Raw genomic sequence first — 16,592 nt, 5'->3', positions numbered from 1 at the left:
CATCTACATAGGAAAATGCTCACTTTACACAACTTAAAATTATTTGTGGGAGGGGAGATGAAATTCATGGAGGGGTGCTAGAACCTTTCCCACAAGCTGCCCCTGGGAGCCCCACTCTCCCAAGGTTTTGAAAACTTCCGGGATAGAAGTTAGGTCTTAACTTCAATATCTTGTGATCTCTAGTCTCCGGGGGGAACTATTTCTTTTAGAGCCACACCATTTTCTTATGTATTAGTTACATTTTTTTATTGTAATCAATATTCCATTATATGATTCAGTAACTCACCGTGGAAGTCACAGAAACACTCTACACTCACTTTTGTTCATGATTATCCAGTGAAGGAGGTCAAGTTCTCAGATATTTCTTAGGTTTTCCAAACCCTGCTGGTTCCTGCCTCCCAATCTTCCTGAGCTTTATTTACTCTTTACAGAGTGCTCCATATTGTCACTGAGCTCAGAACTCAGGGTTGTCCTTGTCTTTCCAGTGTTATATGGCAGGGGTGTGTAGACTTGGAATAAGGATGGCTCTCCTCTTTGAAGAAGATGCAATGTTAAGGAGTCTTCCAAAATGGTAATATAAGTTCATTCACAGATTCTGTTTTTCAGCTTGTCCAACTGCCTAGAGTCATGCTTTGCACACATGATGTGTACATAGGAAATATTATCTGACAGAGCACAAGCAGGTGGAGGGGCAGAGGGAGAGGGAGAAGCAGACTCCTCGCTGAGCAGGGAGTCCGATGCGGGGCTCGATCCCAGGACCCTGGGATCATGATCCCAGCTGAAGGAAGACAGCTAACAACTGAACCACTCAGTCGCCCCACAATTTGTGTTTTAAACCAAGATCAGCTTCATATTTAAGCTTCATATCTTCGTAAGGTGTGTCTTAGGAGTATAATATATAACTGTGAGAAACCATTTGGATACTGTGACTGTGGTTAAGATCACTGCCAAAATCAGAATAAGCTTATTTATTTTTTAAGAGTAAAACAGGAACTTCAGAACTACATAGCCAACCACTTAACTTCACATAGGAAGAAAGCAAAGTGGACAATCCAGTGACTTGGCCAGTTTCCAGATGGGTGAGACCCACACCTGGATCAGAGCCTGCCTGCTGCCCAATGACCTACACATTCCCCCCAAATTTGTTTTTGCATAAATTAAATAGGATTTCAAACTACCTCCCTGTAATAAATCCCTTATATGGATCTTACCAGCCCTGAAATCTTTCTGGAGGGTGTGTACTTATGGATGTCACATCCCCATATTTATCCGTGCCATTTGGCTTAAGGTGGAAATCTGGCTAACAGGTGAGTAAAACATTTGTGAACTGAATGATAAAATTGCAGCAGAAAACATCTCATTCCAGCATGTATACATTTTGCACCCTAAACCTCCTTTCCAGGAAAATTCTTGAGTTCCATTATTTCAAAATGTCAATTTCCACCAAAACCCCCGTGGCATCTTTTTTCCAGTCCCCAGTGTCAGTAGGTGACCAGGAAGTTCGGGTCTGTTGGGTGCCTTGACCTGGGAGGCCGCACGCGCCTACTCTGGGATGCCAAAGGCAGGTCTGGCTTCTTTTGTCCAGGTCTGGACGGGTCAGGCACTGGTTATGCGTACTTCTCTTTGACCACCTCAAGACTGCACTTCAGTCCCCATCCACCTGGCAGGATGCCTGGCTGTCAGCACCCCCCTCCCCCTCTGCCACGTTAAGCAAAGCACAATCTGGTTCCATTATTTATGCGCCGTCCAGAGTGCAACCCAGCCCGCTGGGCACATCTGTGCGACCTGGGTCCGAGCCCCGGGGGCGGTCGCTAGCGTTTCCCCGTCCCCAGGCCACCGCCAGGCATGCACCTGCAGCCGGCTCCCGGTTGGGCGGCTTACCTTCTCGTGGGCGGACACGGTGGCCAGACAGCCCCAGGCGCTGGCGTGGGCCAGGAAGCGGGCGATGCCAGGGCGCAGCCTCGGGCCGCTCTCGCGCGGGTAGGAGAACATCCCGGGCGGCGCTGGGGGCGGCCTGGCGCGGGCGGCGCCTGGCGGAGGCGGCAGGTGCGCGTCCTCCTTGTGTGCGGAGGCCGGGAAGCTGCGCTGCCAGATGCTGCCCGAGTCCTCCAGCAGCGCGGGCAGCGCCTCCTCGGTGGAGGCGCTGTCCAGCTCCTCGTCCACCTCGTTAGTGACGGCCCAGGACACGGAGCTCACGATCACGTAGCCCGCGGCCGGGGACAGCAGGGCGCTGCAGCACAGCAGCCAGGAGAGGCGGGTGGCGGGCCGCGCGGGCAGCTGGCCGCGGCGCACGGACATCTTGCAGCGGCGCGCCCTGCCGCGGGGACCGCCTGGAGCGCGCGGGCGGCCGGCGAGGGCGGCAGCGCCCCCCTGCGGCGGCGGACGCGCGGAACTGGACTCGGCTTCCGACCGCCGCAGGATTCCCGGGCGGGGTCCGCACCCGCTCACGCCCGCGCTCAGAAGTCCAGCCTCCCGGAAAAGCTGATTCCACTTGCACGCTGCACGTCCTGCAGCCGCCGTGCGCAGAGCCCTCACCGCTTGCCAGCTCCGGGAATGGGCTGGTTTCCTGTTGGATGGCACGGGTTCTGCAGCCAGAAGGCGGTGGGCGTTCAAATCCCGAATCAACACACTCCTCTCGTCACCAGCTTTGTGACGTGCCAAGTCACTCAATCTGTCTGTGCCTCAGTTTATTAGAAAAACGAGCAAACCAGAGTAGCTAGCTCATAGGGGTGTTGGATGGGAGGATTAAGTTAACATCTGCAAAGGCTCAGAACGGTGTGTGGCATGGAGCGGGCGTTATATTTTGGTAATAGACCAAGGTAGAGATTGGTATCATTTTATAGAGGAGTAAACGGTGAAGGTAAGATCAGCACGGAGTCAATCTGATGCCAAAGCCGATTCCCTTGCTCTGTAAGGACAATGACCGTCTTTACGCTTTGCTCAGACAGGAACGCATTGTCGTCAGTTCATCTGAAAGCAAAATCAAATGTTTACATATCAACTAAAGTAAAAGAGAGCAGACACCCAGAGACAAAGTGCCTGGGATGGACGAGGCAGAGAACTGTATGAATGCACCACAGTTTTAAAACATTCTCTTATTGGTGGAAATTTGGGCTATTTCTGATAGTAGTTTTATAGATATCAACATAATTCAAAATCATTTACATTTTTGCTTATAGCATTCCCTTATCTGCCCATAAGGAGATATATTCTGCTCTAGATTTTCTATCCCAAATCTAATAGTCCTACTTCCAATTTGTTATGGATCAAAGTAACAAGAACTAGCACCAGACTTTTTGTAGGTATTTTGGCATATGTTCCACTGGGCAGTAACCAGAGGATCCATTGTCTATCCTGCCCCCGCCCCCATCTACCCTCCTCCTTTTCACTTCTCTTCAAAGCCATTATTCTTTAAAAAGTCTACTTAATTGGGCACCAGGATGGCTCAGTCATTAAGAGTCTGCCTTCAGCTCAGGTCATAATCCCAGGGTCCTGGGATCGAGCCCCACATCAGACTCCCTCCTCCCCGAGAAGCCTGCTTCTCCCTCTCCTACTCCCCCTGCTTGTGTTCCCTCTCTTGCTGTGTCCCTTTCTGTCAAAAAAATTAATAATCCTAGGAAAAGTCTACTTAATCTCCTCAGTGTACTTCAGGGTGGCCTCCTCCCATCCACCCCAACCATTCCTTCCAGGATGCCCTCTTTCTGTTGGTAGTCTCAGGGGGAGTTCTGGTATTCTTCTCCCAGGGATCTTGTCTCCTCCCATGGCTCTGCCATCCTTTTTTACTGCTGACTTGCCCACTTCTCTCCTTCGCCCCCAGAATGATGTCTTGCAGAGACAGTGGAGCAAGTCGTTAAAAACATGGGCTGCCTCAAACGACTTCAGATGAATTCAAATCCTGCTCTATGACCTACTGGCTGTGTCTGCAAAATAAGGACAGTCACATCTATCCCAGTGGGCCAGGAGGAGCTCAGAGCTGACCGGCCAGAGACAGCTCAGCACAGCAGCTTGCTCTTCATGTGCTCTGCAGGGAGCTGGGCAAACCTGACGGCTGCCTCCTTCCACCAAGGCTCTTGCTCTTGACCAGGAGGGACTCCCTCTTCCTTTGAGGCTCTGGTGAAAGGGGGCATTTTCCTCTGCCAGCCCCAGCACATGATATGAAGAATAAATGCCTGATTCTTGCTGTTCATTGCCAGTCAGAAGAAGTCCAAGCTCCTTAATCCAGTATATAGGTCCCCTGTAGCCTGGTCCCTGCCTGTGTGTCTGTCCCCACCGCATGTCCCTCCCAGACTCTGCAGCGGCCATACCAGCCTCTTTGTGGTGCTACAGTCAGCGAGCACCTGCGCTTGGCACTGGGTAGATAATACAGTTAACATTTTGATCCATTTGCCTTCTCACTCTTTACTCCTCTGCTCATTCATCAAGCCACATGATAACCATTTAAAAATATTGTTATTAAGAGTTAGGACTTATGCAGCAAATGCATAAAGTACCTATGTACAATTTAAAGAATCACTAAAAAGAAAATCTGTTAAAATCACTCAGTGAGAAAATATTGCCATGACCATTACCAGTTCCCCAGAAGCTCTCCATCTGCCCCTCTCCCCAAATCACAATCCCTTGCCTCCTCTCCTGGAGGTAATTACAATCTTGACATTTGTGATACATATTTCTTTGCTTTTCTTTACAGTCTGACTTCCTACGTATGCATCGCTCCATGCTGTAGATTCCCTTTCCCCTATTTTGAACTTTATGTAAATGAAATCATGCTTGATGTATTTTTTTGTGTCTTTGTACATTCAGTCAAAATTCTGTTTGTGGGAATCATCCTTGTTTTATTGTTTGTGGTTGTGTATGGCTGTATAGTATTGCATTGTGTAGCTATATGATCATTTATTCAAATATTGTCAGTAGATGTGTTAATAGGTTCTCTTATGCAGATCAGGCAGGGCCAGCAGATCAAGAGTAAATGCCATGGCAAAGGTGATTTATTCTACTCATAGATCCCAAGAAAAGGGATCTTTGGGCAATGGGGACTGGAGCCAGTGGATAAATATTCCCCATTTCCAGGTCAGAGGTGGGCAATTCACTTTATACAGTTTCTCAGAGGCTATCCAGCAAGATTGAGCCCCAGTTGCTTCCACTGACTCTCCATGACACCCCCTTCAAATGGCTTTCCTTTCTCCCTGGTCTAATCATTCTAGCACACCACTCCTGTTCTTTAAGACTATCCCAAGGTAGGGGTGCCTGGGTGGCTCAGTGGGTTAAGCCTCTGCCTTCGGCTCAGGTCATGATCCCAGGGTCCTGGGATTGAGCCCCACATCGGGCTCTCTGCTCAGCAGGGAGCCTGCTTCCCCCCTCTCTCTGCCTGCCTCTCTGCCTACTTGTGATCTCTGTCTGTCAAATAAATAAATAAAATCTTAAAAAAAAAAAAAAAAAAGACTATCCCAAGGTAAACTACCTGAGTGCCATGTTCTGGTCTAGACCTTAGGTGGGACCTAAGCTAAGACGTTGATGCACACATTCAAGAGTTTCTCTAGAGTATGTACCTTGTTGTAGGATTGTTGCTTTGGGGTGTAAGTATGCTTAATTTTATTATGTAATGTGAAACTGATTTCCAGAATGATTATACCAACTTACTTTGCTACTATCAAGGTATGAGATTCCTGTGGCTCTGCATTCTCATCCACACAGATTATTGTTAGATTTTCTGTTTTTTTTTCTCTTCTTCCCAGACTGGAGGACAAGAAATGGTAAGGAATAACTTTTATTTTAATGACTAATGTGACTGGTTGATCACCTTTTCATCTTTTATTGGCCAATTGGATATCCTCCTTTGGGAAATGCCTGTTAATATCTTTTTTCCATTTTTATTGGGTTACCCTGTGGGTTTTTTGGTATTGATTTGTAAGAATTAATTTTATTTTCTGTACTCCAGTGTTTTGGCATTGAAAAGTGCCACAGCTTGTCTTTGCGTAATTGTTAATGTTAATGTTTTTATGCATCAACTTCACGGGGCTGATGGAGGCCCACACAGCTGCTAAAACATCATTTCTGGGTGTGCCTATAAGGGTGTTTTGGGAAGACATTAGCATTTGAGTCAGTAGATGAGGAAAGAAGATGGGTCTCAACAATAGGGGCAGCATCACCTGGTCCTTGAGGGTCTGAATAGAGCTGAGATGCTCATCTTCTCCTGCCCTTGGACATCAGCACTCTTCGTTCCCAAGTTTTCAGATTCTGGCTGGAACTGACTCCATTAACACCCCTGCTTCTCAGAGCTTTGGGTTTGGACTGGGACTACACCACTGGCTTTCCTGGGCCTGCAGTTTACAATGGTGCAGATCTGGGATTTCTCGCTCCATAATCACATGACCTAATCTACGTTGTTCTACGTATTAGTAGTGATTTCTTTTTTATTGGTGACTAAGATTCTCTTGTATGGATATACCACTTTGTTGATTCATTCAACAGTTCATGGATACTTGTGTTATTTCCTTTTTTTTTTTTTGCTATTATGCATAAAGATGCTAAAAAAAATTCATATACAAGTCTATGTGGGGACACATGTTTTCGTTTCTCTTGAGTAGGTACTTAAGAACAGGATTACTGGGCTATATGGTAATTATAGGTTTACCTTTATAATAAATTGTCAAGCTTTTCCCCCTAAAGTGTCTATACCATTTTGCTTTCCCACTGACACTACACGACAGTTCCAGCTGCTTCACATCCTTGGCAACGCTGGCTAGTGGGTGGCTTTTAATTTTAGCCACTCTGCTAGGTATGTAGTGATATTTCATTGCAGTTTGAACTTAGATTTGTCCAATGACTACTAATATTGGCTAGCTTTAAAATAATAAATAAAACTGAGCAAATCTCATGAATAAGTTAAGCCTCATGCCCAACTGCTCAATAAAAATGTATATTCTCACACACAAAAATCATTGGGCAGCTTTATATGTGCGTGCTCGCTTTTGTCTATCTTCTTTGGTGAAGCATCTGTTTAACTCTTTACTGGTTTAAAAATCTGGTTGTGTCTTCCCAGTTTTGAGTTGGTGAGAGTTATTTTATATATTCTCCATACCCGTCCAACCCGGTATGTGTTTTGCCAATATTTTCTCCCAGTTTGTGACCTGTATTTCCATTTTCTTTCCAGTGTCTTTTGAAGGACAAACATTTAAAATTTTGATGACATGTATCAATTTTTTTTCTTTCATAGTTTGTGTTTTCTGTATCCTTTCTAAGAAATCTTTTCCTGACCTAAGCCCATGAAAAATATCTTTGATGTTTTATTCTAGAAACTTAATAGTTTTATCTCTTACATTTAAGTCTATAATCCATTTAAAGATGTTTTCTGTGTATGGATGAAGTTCATTTTGTCCCTATAGAGATCAAATTGATCCATCACATCACTCTTTGTTAAAGAGACTGTCCCTTCTCCTGACTTACCTGTTATTAGTTTTAGTGCTGTATTTCTCTTAATACAATAAGACATTGTTATTATTCTTTTATCCAGTCCACATTTATTTATTTTTAAAGATGTTATTTATTTGAGAGAGCGAGCACAGGTGCACTTGGCGGGGGGGTGGGGGTTGTTGCTGAGGGAGAGAATCTCAAGCAGACTCCCTGCTGAGTGTAGAGCCCAGCTCTGGACTTGATCTCAAAACCCTGAGATCATGATCTGAGCTGAAATCAAGAGTTGAACACTTAACCGACTGAGCTACCCAGGCACCCGAGTCCACGTTTATTTTGATTTAGCTACATATTCTCCAATTTCCTCACATTTGTTCTGGTATCTCAGATCTTCCATCTGTGAACATTTTCTTTGTTCCTGAAGCATATCCTTTAGAATTCCTTTAACGAGGGTCTACTAGTGGCAAACTCTCTTTTGTATGTCTAAAGTTTACTTCTCTTTCGCTCACAGAAATTATTTCCTCCGAGTATAGAATTCTAGCAGTAAGCATGTCTTCAACACATGGAAGTTATCATTCCACTTTTGGTTTCCACGTTGCTGCTGAGAAATCAGGTTTCAGCTTCATGGCCACTCCTTTGAAGATGACTGCTCTTTATTTCTCCTGTGGTTTTAAAACCTCTTTTCGATGTCTTTGGTATGCATCTAGGTATGGGTTTCTTCCTTCCCCCTTTCTTTCCTTCCTTCTTTCATTAGAAACATTTTAGACCTCTCTGGTTTCTAACCTGTCTTTCATACCTGTTGTTTCTTTATCTTTGTACTACACTTTCGATAATTTATTGTTATTGTTATGTTTGTGTCTATCTCCCACCACCAGTTCATATGTTTGGGGGTGGCTAGATCTGGGGATAGGGCCTCGAAGGAAATAATTGAAGTTAAGTGAAATTGTAAAGGTGGGCACTGATCTGATAGAATTAATGCCCTGATAGGGACACCAGCGTACTCTCTTTCTCCCTATATATGCGCACCAAGGAAAAGCCATGTGACGATGAAGTGAAAAGGTGGCCATCAACAAGTGGGAAGAGAACTCTCACCAGAAACTGCATCAACTGGAAACTTGATCTTGGATTTCCCAGACTCCAGAACTGCAAGAAAAGAAATTTCTGTTCTTTAAGTCACCCAGCCTGTGGTTTTGTTATGGCAGATCAAACACATGAATACAAGGAATATTCTGAAATGGGTTTGTCTCTTATCCTATTGATGGATACCAGCTATTGTCTATTATAAATAAAGCTTTAATAAGTACTCTTGTACAAGTCTTTTTGTGAATATATATTTTCTTTCTTTTGGTTAATTATGTAGGAATAAAATCACTGCTGATATATTAGGTATATGTTTATACAAAACTGTGTTATGGACTGAATGTTTGTGGCCCCGCCTTCATATGTTGAAGCTCTACCCCTCACTGTGATGGTACTTAGAGATGGGGCCTTTGGGAGGTAATTAGGGTTAGATTAGGTCCTAAGGGTGAGGTCTGGTGATGGGATTGATGGCCTTATAAGAAGAGGAAATGAGAGAGTTCTTCCAGCCACCTTCCTGCCCCATGGAAAGCCGTGTAGGGACACAGCAAGAAGATAGTTGAAACCAGGCAGAGCGCTCTCACCGGGAACCGTGTTACCTGGTATCTTGATCTTGCATTTCTAGCCTCCAGAATTGTGAGAAAATAAGTGTTTGTGTTTTAAGCCACCCAGTTCATATTTTGTTATGATAGCCCAAACAGACAGGAACACAGCCAAACTTTTTCTAATATGATTTTTACCATCTTATAGTTGTACTAGCAGTGTATGACTAGCACATGTGGTCTCTAAATGATGTGTGTGTGGTCGCAGCATTTACCCAGAAGGAGCTATTTTGAGTTGGAACTCAGTTACTTGGCTTACTAACATTTTCCAGAGATTTTAGGTTTGTTTACTGTAAGCAATCCAGAATCATGGGTATTTGCTGCTATCCCAAAGGACTCTCCCACTAGCAAATAATCTCAGGTTTGGTTGCAGGAGACTGGTCCTCAGTATCCTTGTAAGAAGATTTGACTAGTAATGGGAGAGAACAGATTGCAGATCTACTGCTCACTCATTACTTCGTGCTCATAAATACTTTGTAAAGAACAATGAGAGGCAAGCGGTCAGAGGTAACAAAGCACGGTTTAAAGTTTGGGGTTGGAAATGTATAAGTTATGCCTGTGATACCTTCTTGAGTCAGAAAAGAAACAGAGCTAGAAAAGATTAATGGGTCATGTCAGAAAAACACAGGAGGCAACTCGAAAGGTCTTCCACTGGGAAAAGATGGAATAATTTAAGCCTCAGAAAGAATAATGGTGGAAGTTATTTTAAAAACTGAACGTACATTTATTTACCATACTCCCTGGCAATGGCTCTCCTGGGCATTTTCCCCAGAGAACTAAAACTGTATGTCTCCCACAAAAACCTATATACATCAGTGTTCATAGCAACTTTATCTGTAACAGCCCCAAAACGGAAGCAACACAAATGTCCCTCAATATGTGAATGGCTAAACAAATGGGCATATCCATACTATGGAATACTACTCAGCAATAAAAGCTGATACACGCAACAACTTGGGTCGATCTTACAAACATGATGCTGAGGGAAAAAATAAAGTCTCAGGCTCAAAAGGTCGCACATCGTGTGATTTCATTTATATAACATTCTCAAAATGATAAAGTTATAGATATGGAAAATGGACTAGTGGTTGCTAAGGGTTAGTGATGGTACATGGGGGGTGGTGTGTAACCATAAGAGGGTAGCCTGAGGGAGGTCTTTGTGATGGTGGAAGAGTTCTGCATCTTGATTGTGGTGGTGGTGACATATATCTACACATGACAAAATGTCACAGAACTGTACACAAACAGCACCAACGTTCAGTTCCTGCTTTTGACATTGTACTATAGTTGTGTAAGGTGTAAGTAATGGTAAAGACAGAATCTCAGTAGTCATCACTGAAAGTTATCAGGGCATCTGGTTTATTCTATTTTTTCTAAAGTAAAAACAATCCAAACATTTATCCTGCTTTTCCTCTTACATTTCAATTATATTTCAAGGTAACCAATTTGTTGATGAGGGAAAGATTTTCTTTCTAGATAAATTCCATCTAATACATCTAGAAGGAATTAGAAAATTAGGAAAAAAATCATTTTGCAACCCCTAATGAAGCAATCAAGATAGACAACAGTAATCAATATATAAACTACTAAGTGAAATTTTGAGTGGAATCTCATAGTGGATATACCAGCCTGGTGATAAGTGAGCCCCGTGATCATTCTCAAGCCTTAATTTCACCAAATGTGGGACAGAGGACTGTCTTAGTCTGTTTGGGCTGCTGTAACAAAATACCATAGGCTAAGTGGTTTAAACAACACACATTTATTTCTCACAGTTCTGGAGGCTGAGAAGGCCAAGATCAAGGTGCTGGCAGATTTGGTGTCCAGTGAGGGGTCTCTTCCTGGCTTATAGATGGCCACTTCACTGTGTTCTCACATGGCCTTTCTTCTTTTTCTCTTTTTATAAGGGCACTAAACCCATCACAAGGGCCCCACCCTCATGAGCATCTAATCCTAGTTGCCTCCCAAAGTCCACATCTTAAAACACTGGGGTCTAGGGCTTCAACATATGAATTTTGCAGGAACACAAACATTCAGCCCATTACAGTGGCATGGAGTATTAATAGTGTATACACAAGTAGGAATTGCACAGGGCTGTCTATGAAGCATTTTAAAAAATTTTGGCCTGACCTATGAAATGGGAGAAGATATGTGCAAATGACATATCTGATAAAAGATTAGTATCTGAAGTCCATAAAGAATTTACCAAATTCAACAGCCAAAAAATGAATAATCCAGTTAAGAAATGGACAGAAGACATAAATAGACATTTTTCCAAGGAGACATCCAGATGGCTAACAGATACATGAAAAGATGCTCAATATCACTCATTATCAGGGAAATACAAATCAAAGCTATGATGAGATACCACCTCACACCTGTTGGAAGGCTAAAATTAACAAGTCAGGAAACAACAGATGTTGGCAAGGATGCAGAGAAAGGGGAACACTCTTGCACCAGAAAGCTGGTGCAGCCACTCTAGAGAATAGTATGGAGGTTCCTCAAAAAGTTAAAAATAGAGCTACCTTATGACCCAGCAATTGTACTACCAGGTATTTACCCAAAAGATTCAAAAATACAGATTCGAAGGGGCATATGCACCCTGATGTTTATAGTGGCATTATCAACTATAGCCACATTATGGAAAGAACCATTGACTGATGATGGATAAAGAAGATGTGGTATATATAAACACTGGAAGATTACTTAGCCATCAAGAAGAATGAATTCTTGTCATTTGCAAAGATGGAGATGGAGATAGAGCATATTATGCTACATGAAATAAGTCAACCAGAGAAAAACAAATATCATATGATTTCACTCATATGTAGAATTTAAGAAACAAAACAGATGAACATAAGGGAAGCAAAAAAAAAAGAGAGGGAAGCAAACCATAAGAGAGTCTTAACTCTGAGGTTGCTGCAGGGGAGGTGGGTGGAGGGATGGGCTAAATGGATGATGGGGATTAAGGAGGACACTGGGTGTTGTGTAAGTAATGCTGTAAGTGATGAATCACTAGATTCTACTCTTGAAACCCATATTACACTATATGATAACTAACTAGAATTTTTTTTTGTTATTTTCCATAGAACTTTTATTTTTTATTTTTTAATTTAATTTTACTTAAATCCAATAAACATACAGTGTGTTATTAGTTTCAGAGGTAGAGGTCAGTGATTTGTCAGTTGCATATAACACCGAGTGCTCATTACATCATGTGTCCTCCTTAATGCCTGTCACCCAGTTACACCATCCCTCCACCTACCTCTCCTCTAGCAACCCTTAGGGTTCTTTTTTTCCTATTAACTAACTAGAATTTAGATAAAAACTTGAAACAAACAGAAATTTTGGCCTGAATCTGCCCAAGTTTTTATTTTAACTTCTAGATAATGGAAAAATAGAATGCAATAGAACAAGTTATATAATTCAAAATGTGGAACACCCCACGGTATGAATAACCCAGTTTCTTCCACAAATAAATGGCATGAAAAATTATGGATGTATGGTTATAGGTATGAAAAGATTTAGTAGACATAAGATGAAGTTTAATCTATTATTATATATAATAATAATATATATATTATAATCTATTACTGAGGTAAGTTGAGAAATCTGGATGTGGGCTAAGTATTAGATGATATGAAAGAATGGATTTTTTGCTAGGTAAAACATTCTGTTACAGAGATGTCCTGCAGTATTTACTGTTACAATATTTGCAAATCATGTATCTGACAAGGAACTTGTCTCCAGAATATCCAAAGAACATCTACAACTCAATAACAAGAAAACAAATCAGCCTATCTAAAAATATGCAAATGGGGTGCCTGGTTGGATCATTGTGTCAAGTGTTCAACTCTTGTTTTTGGCTCAGGTGATGATCTTAGGGTGAGACTGAGCCATGTATTGGGCTCCAAGCTCAGAGTCTGCTTAAGATACTCTCTCTCCCTCTGCCCCTCCTGCTGCTCAAATGCTCTCTTCTCTCTCAAATAAATATATACATAAAATCTTTAAAAATCAATCAATACATACATACAAATGTGCAAAGGATTTGAACAGACATTTCTCCAAAGAAGATACACAAATGGCCAATAAGTACATGAGAAAATGCTCAACATCATTAGTCATTAGGGAAACACAAATCAAAACCACAATGAGATACCACCTCACACCCACTAAGATGCCTATAATCAAAAAGGCAAGGGATAGATATTGGTGAAAATGTGGAACCATTACCATTTCCGATGGGAATATAAAATGGTGCAGTCACTTTGGAAAAGAGTTTGGCTGTTCTTGAAAATGTTAAACACAGAGTTAGCATATTAACAAGCAATTTCATTCCTAGGTATATATACCCAAGATAAATGAAAACGCATGTCCACACAAAAACTTGTACACCAATGTTTGTAGAGGCATTATTCAAGTGGAAATGTCATTATCGACATTTCCATTCAGGGAAAACAACCAAGACGTCCATCAGGTGATGAATGGATAAATGAAATGTGATATATCCATACAACAGAATACCATTTGTCAATAAAAGGAATGGTTGCTAGGGGCTGGGGGAAAGCGAGAAGAGTGACAGTTTTGCCCCCAAGCTGATACACACAGTAACCTTCTTTGTCACCTCCTGGATGTGGAGAGCAGGTAGGGTGGGGAGGGCAGAGGCACGTTTACTTCTGACTCACCCTTCCCTGAAGTTTATAAACCTTTGGATGCTCTGATTTGTGAGGTCTGCTACTAGACTCCCTACCATGGGTTACTCAGTGACTCTGATTCATTGTCCCACACTTCTAGAAGATCATCACAATTTCTTTTTTCTACTTTCTTCAGATCTCTTTTCAAATTATACCTTGTAAAGGAGACCTTGTTTGAGAACCCTATAAGAAGTAACACCTGTCTCCCCATCACTATCCCCATTATTGTGTGTTATTTTTATTTTATTATTTTTAGTATTACACCTAGTAATAGCAATCACTACCTAAGACATCAGACTTCCGTTAATTAGTTCCGTGTTGGGGTCTTCTACCAGGAATATAAAGGCCCAAGGGGCAGGGATTTGCCTGTTTAGTTCCATGATGATCCTTGATGCTTAAAGTGTACCTGGTAAAAGAATATACATGACAAATATTTAATTTCAGAATACATCGCCATACATTGTAGATCAAATACCTGTGTTTGTAGGATCTGTCTGCTGCCAGAGGGTTAGTGGATTCAAATTCAACATCATTGTGGGTGCAATTTTATGTTCCAAGATCTATGTGCTATTTCATGTGCTTCTCTTTCTGCAAGCACTATACTGACACTAATGATGGGCCCTGGGCAGGTTTCTGTTTGTACACGGTGTCATTAGTATTTCTATTTCAAATGACTATTTCAGAAAATACTATTGCTTCTGTGGCAGATGGCTGAGTGAGCCCAGCTGAGGTTCACGAGGTCCAGCCCAGATCAGCATAGCTGTCTAAGCGACCTGAGGACCAGTGAGGAATAATACACACAGTGTGGCTGTTTTAAGCCATTAAGGGTTAGTTTGTCATGCCCAGATTGTGAAGTGATAGATGGTGCAAGCAGAAAACAACCTTTGCCACTAGCTCTGTGAATTATTTCTGGCTCTTGGATAAAAACCCAAGTTTGGGGAACGGGCCAGAGGGTGCTCCTAATTTATGCTCATGTTCATGTTCACATAATAGACCACCAGTGACTTTCAATCATAAGAACTGTAGATTTCACGTCTACTTCTTTATGGTTCAAGTGACGTTGTCTTGATCTAACGGTGACTTGGTTTACGTTGGGTGGCCATGTCAAAAGCATGTCCCCAAAGCTGCTGTGCTGAGTGCTTATAGAGAGGAAACCCTTAATACTAAGAATTTGCAAAGACTTACCAAGAATGTTCCATCTGGGCGAGGCTACTCTTTGGTGATCTAAAGAGCTCTTTGAAGACCTTGGGACATGAGCTCCTGCTGTGGCGAGGATACTCCTTGTTGGGAGTAGAGCAACATGCAGGGGCCCCACAATTGGAATCCTCTTCCCCACCAGTGCCTCGGCTCTGCTAGCACTGTGTTCTAGCAACAAAATGCTTTCAGTCTGGGCTGGCCACTGGACATAGGCTCTTGGTTGGCTCAGCCGACTCTTCTGAGAACCAACTTGTGGACAGGTACACCTCAATTAGATTTGGACTTTCTTTCATCTCCCCTTTGAGTGGAACAGTAGTGTAATTAATCTATCACTGGTTTTGAGTATGTTCTTTCTTTATTGGCTCCTGAAGAGACATTATCCTGGATGCTACTGGCTTGTGACATATTATTATTATAAATTATAATTCCCTCAGTGAATTTTTGTTAAATAAATTATTGGCAAAGACAATCTCAGACTTTTTAGCAGTATAATTTGCCATGAATGAAACAGGAACCATCTCTGTTGAGTAATTAGAATGTCTGATGCAGAGTAATAATCCAAATGTCAAACTCTATTAAGGATAAACGCTTCTTCTCTCTCCTGGCTGAGAACCGTGTTGGGTCTTGAGGCCTGAAGTGAGGGAGGAGGATGTGGTTAGATTCTTGGTCTCCTTGCTTGGTCTCCTGCCTCAGCTCATCAGGGAGGTGGATTGAGAGGGAAAAACAAAGATGTACATGGTGGAGCAGTCCCATTTTCACATCGGTGCTTGCTGGCCTCGGAAGCTTTCCAGCCTGGCTCACTATCTCTTGAAATCCTGCGGGCTTCTTAGCCATTCTCCCACCAGGAACCTCTAACACAATCCCCATTATGTGTGCAATGACTTCTATTTTTAAAAATACATTTTCACACATAACATATATCAGAAAAGTAAATCAAATCATAATATTCGTGACGCATTTTCACAAGGTGAATGCACATTGTATGGCCACCCCCCCAGCACATTGTATGGCCACCCCCCTAGCCAAGAACTGGAAACACTATGAGGGTCCCAGAAGCCCCTTTTACTCCTCTTTCTTACTACCCACCCTCATCTCTACCCTAACTTCTAACCCCAGAGAGAAACAATTCAGATTAGTGCCTTTGATAAACCTGGTTGGCTTTTTCAAGGACGTTATGTCCTCTGCTGGCTCTCAGCTAATCAGTTTACCCCCAAATATGCAAACAAAATTCACTGTTCCCAGACGGATACATCTTGGTGCTACCTTTGTTCCTTGACTCAGTCTCCCACCCCTCCACTTACATGTGAGCAAACAAATGATATGCAGGGTCACTGAACAGTGAGCAAAGGAATATCTTTGAGTTAGTCTTTGACAAACAACTCTCAGAGAGCTTAACTAATGAGGTAATATATTAAGTGTAGGAGTAGAGGGCCTTGAAAAATGATACTTCTTTAACCAGAAAGATGAATAATTCTTAATGAATCTAGAAACATAAAGTTCTTGTGTTTCTTTAAAATTTCCAAGCATTTAGGGAAATTTAATTCATTTCTTAAATAACATGAGCTCAATAAAATATTCTCCATTATCTCCACTTATGCCAGAAATCATGTTAAGCATG

The 16,592-nt window shown here is 42.4% G+C and overlaps 1 protein-coding gene across 1 annotated transcript in view; it reads right to left on the bottom strand.

Moving 5' to 3' along the window:
- Positions 1 to 2,298, bottom strand: part of LOC111155960 (cellular repressor of E1A stimulated genes 2) — a 31,933-nt gene extending 29,635 nt beyond the window's left edge. The window contains exon 1 of the mRNA XM_022516441.1: positions 1,882 to 2,298. Within this exon, the coding sequence (XP_022372149.1) occupies positions 1,882 to 2,298 (417 nt within the window). The remainder of the gene's footprint in view (positions 1 to 1,881) is intronic.
- Between the last annotated feature and the right edge of the window lie 14,294 nt (positions 2,299 to 16,592).

Source organism: Enhydra lutris, unplaced genomic scaffold, assembly GCF_002288905.1.
Source record: "Enhydra lutris kenyoni isolate GAN:26980312 unplaced genomic scaffold, ASM228890v2 scaffoldscaffold44, whole genome shotgun sequence".
NCBI classification, from domain to species: Eukaryota; Metazoa; Chordata; class Mammalia; order Carnivora; family Mustelidae; genus Enhydra; species Enhydra lutris.
This window is presented reverse-complemented; position numbering and strand designations above follow the sequence as displayed.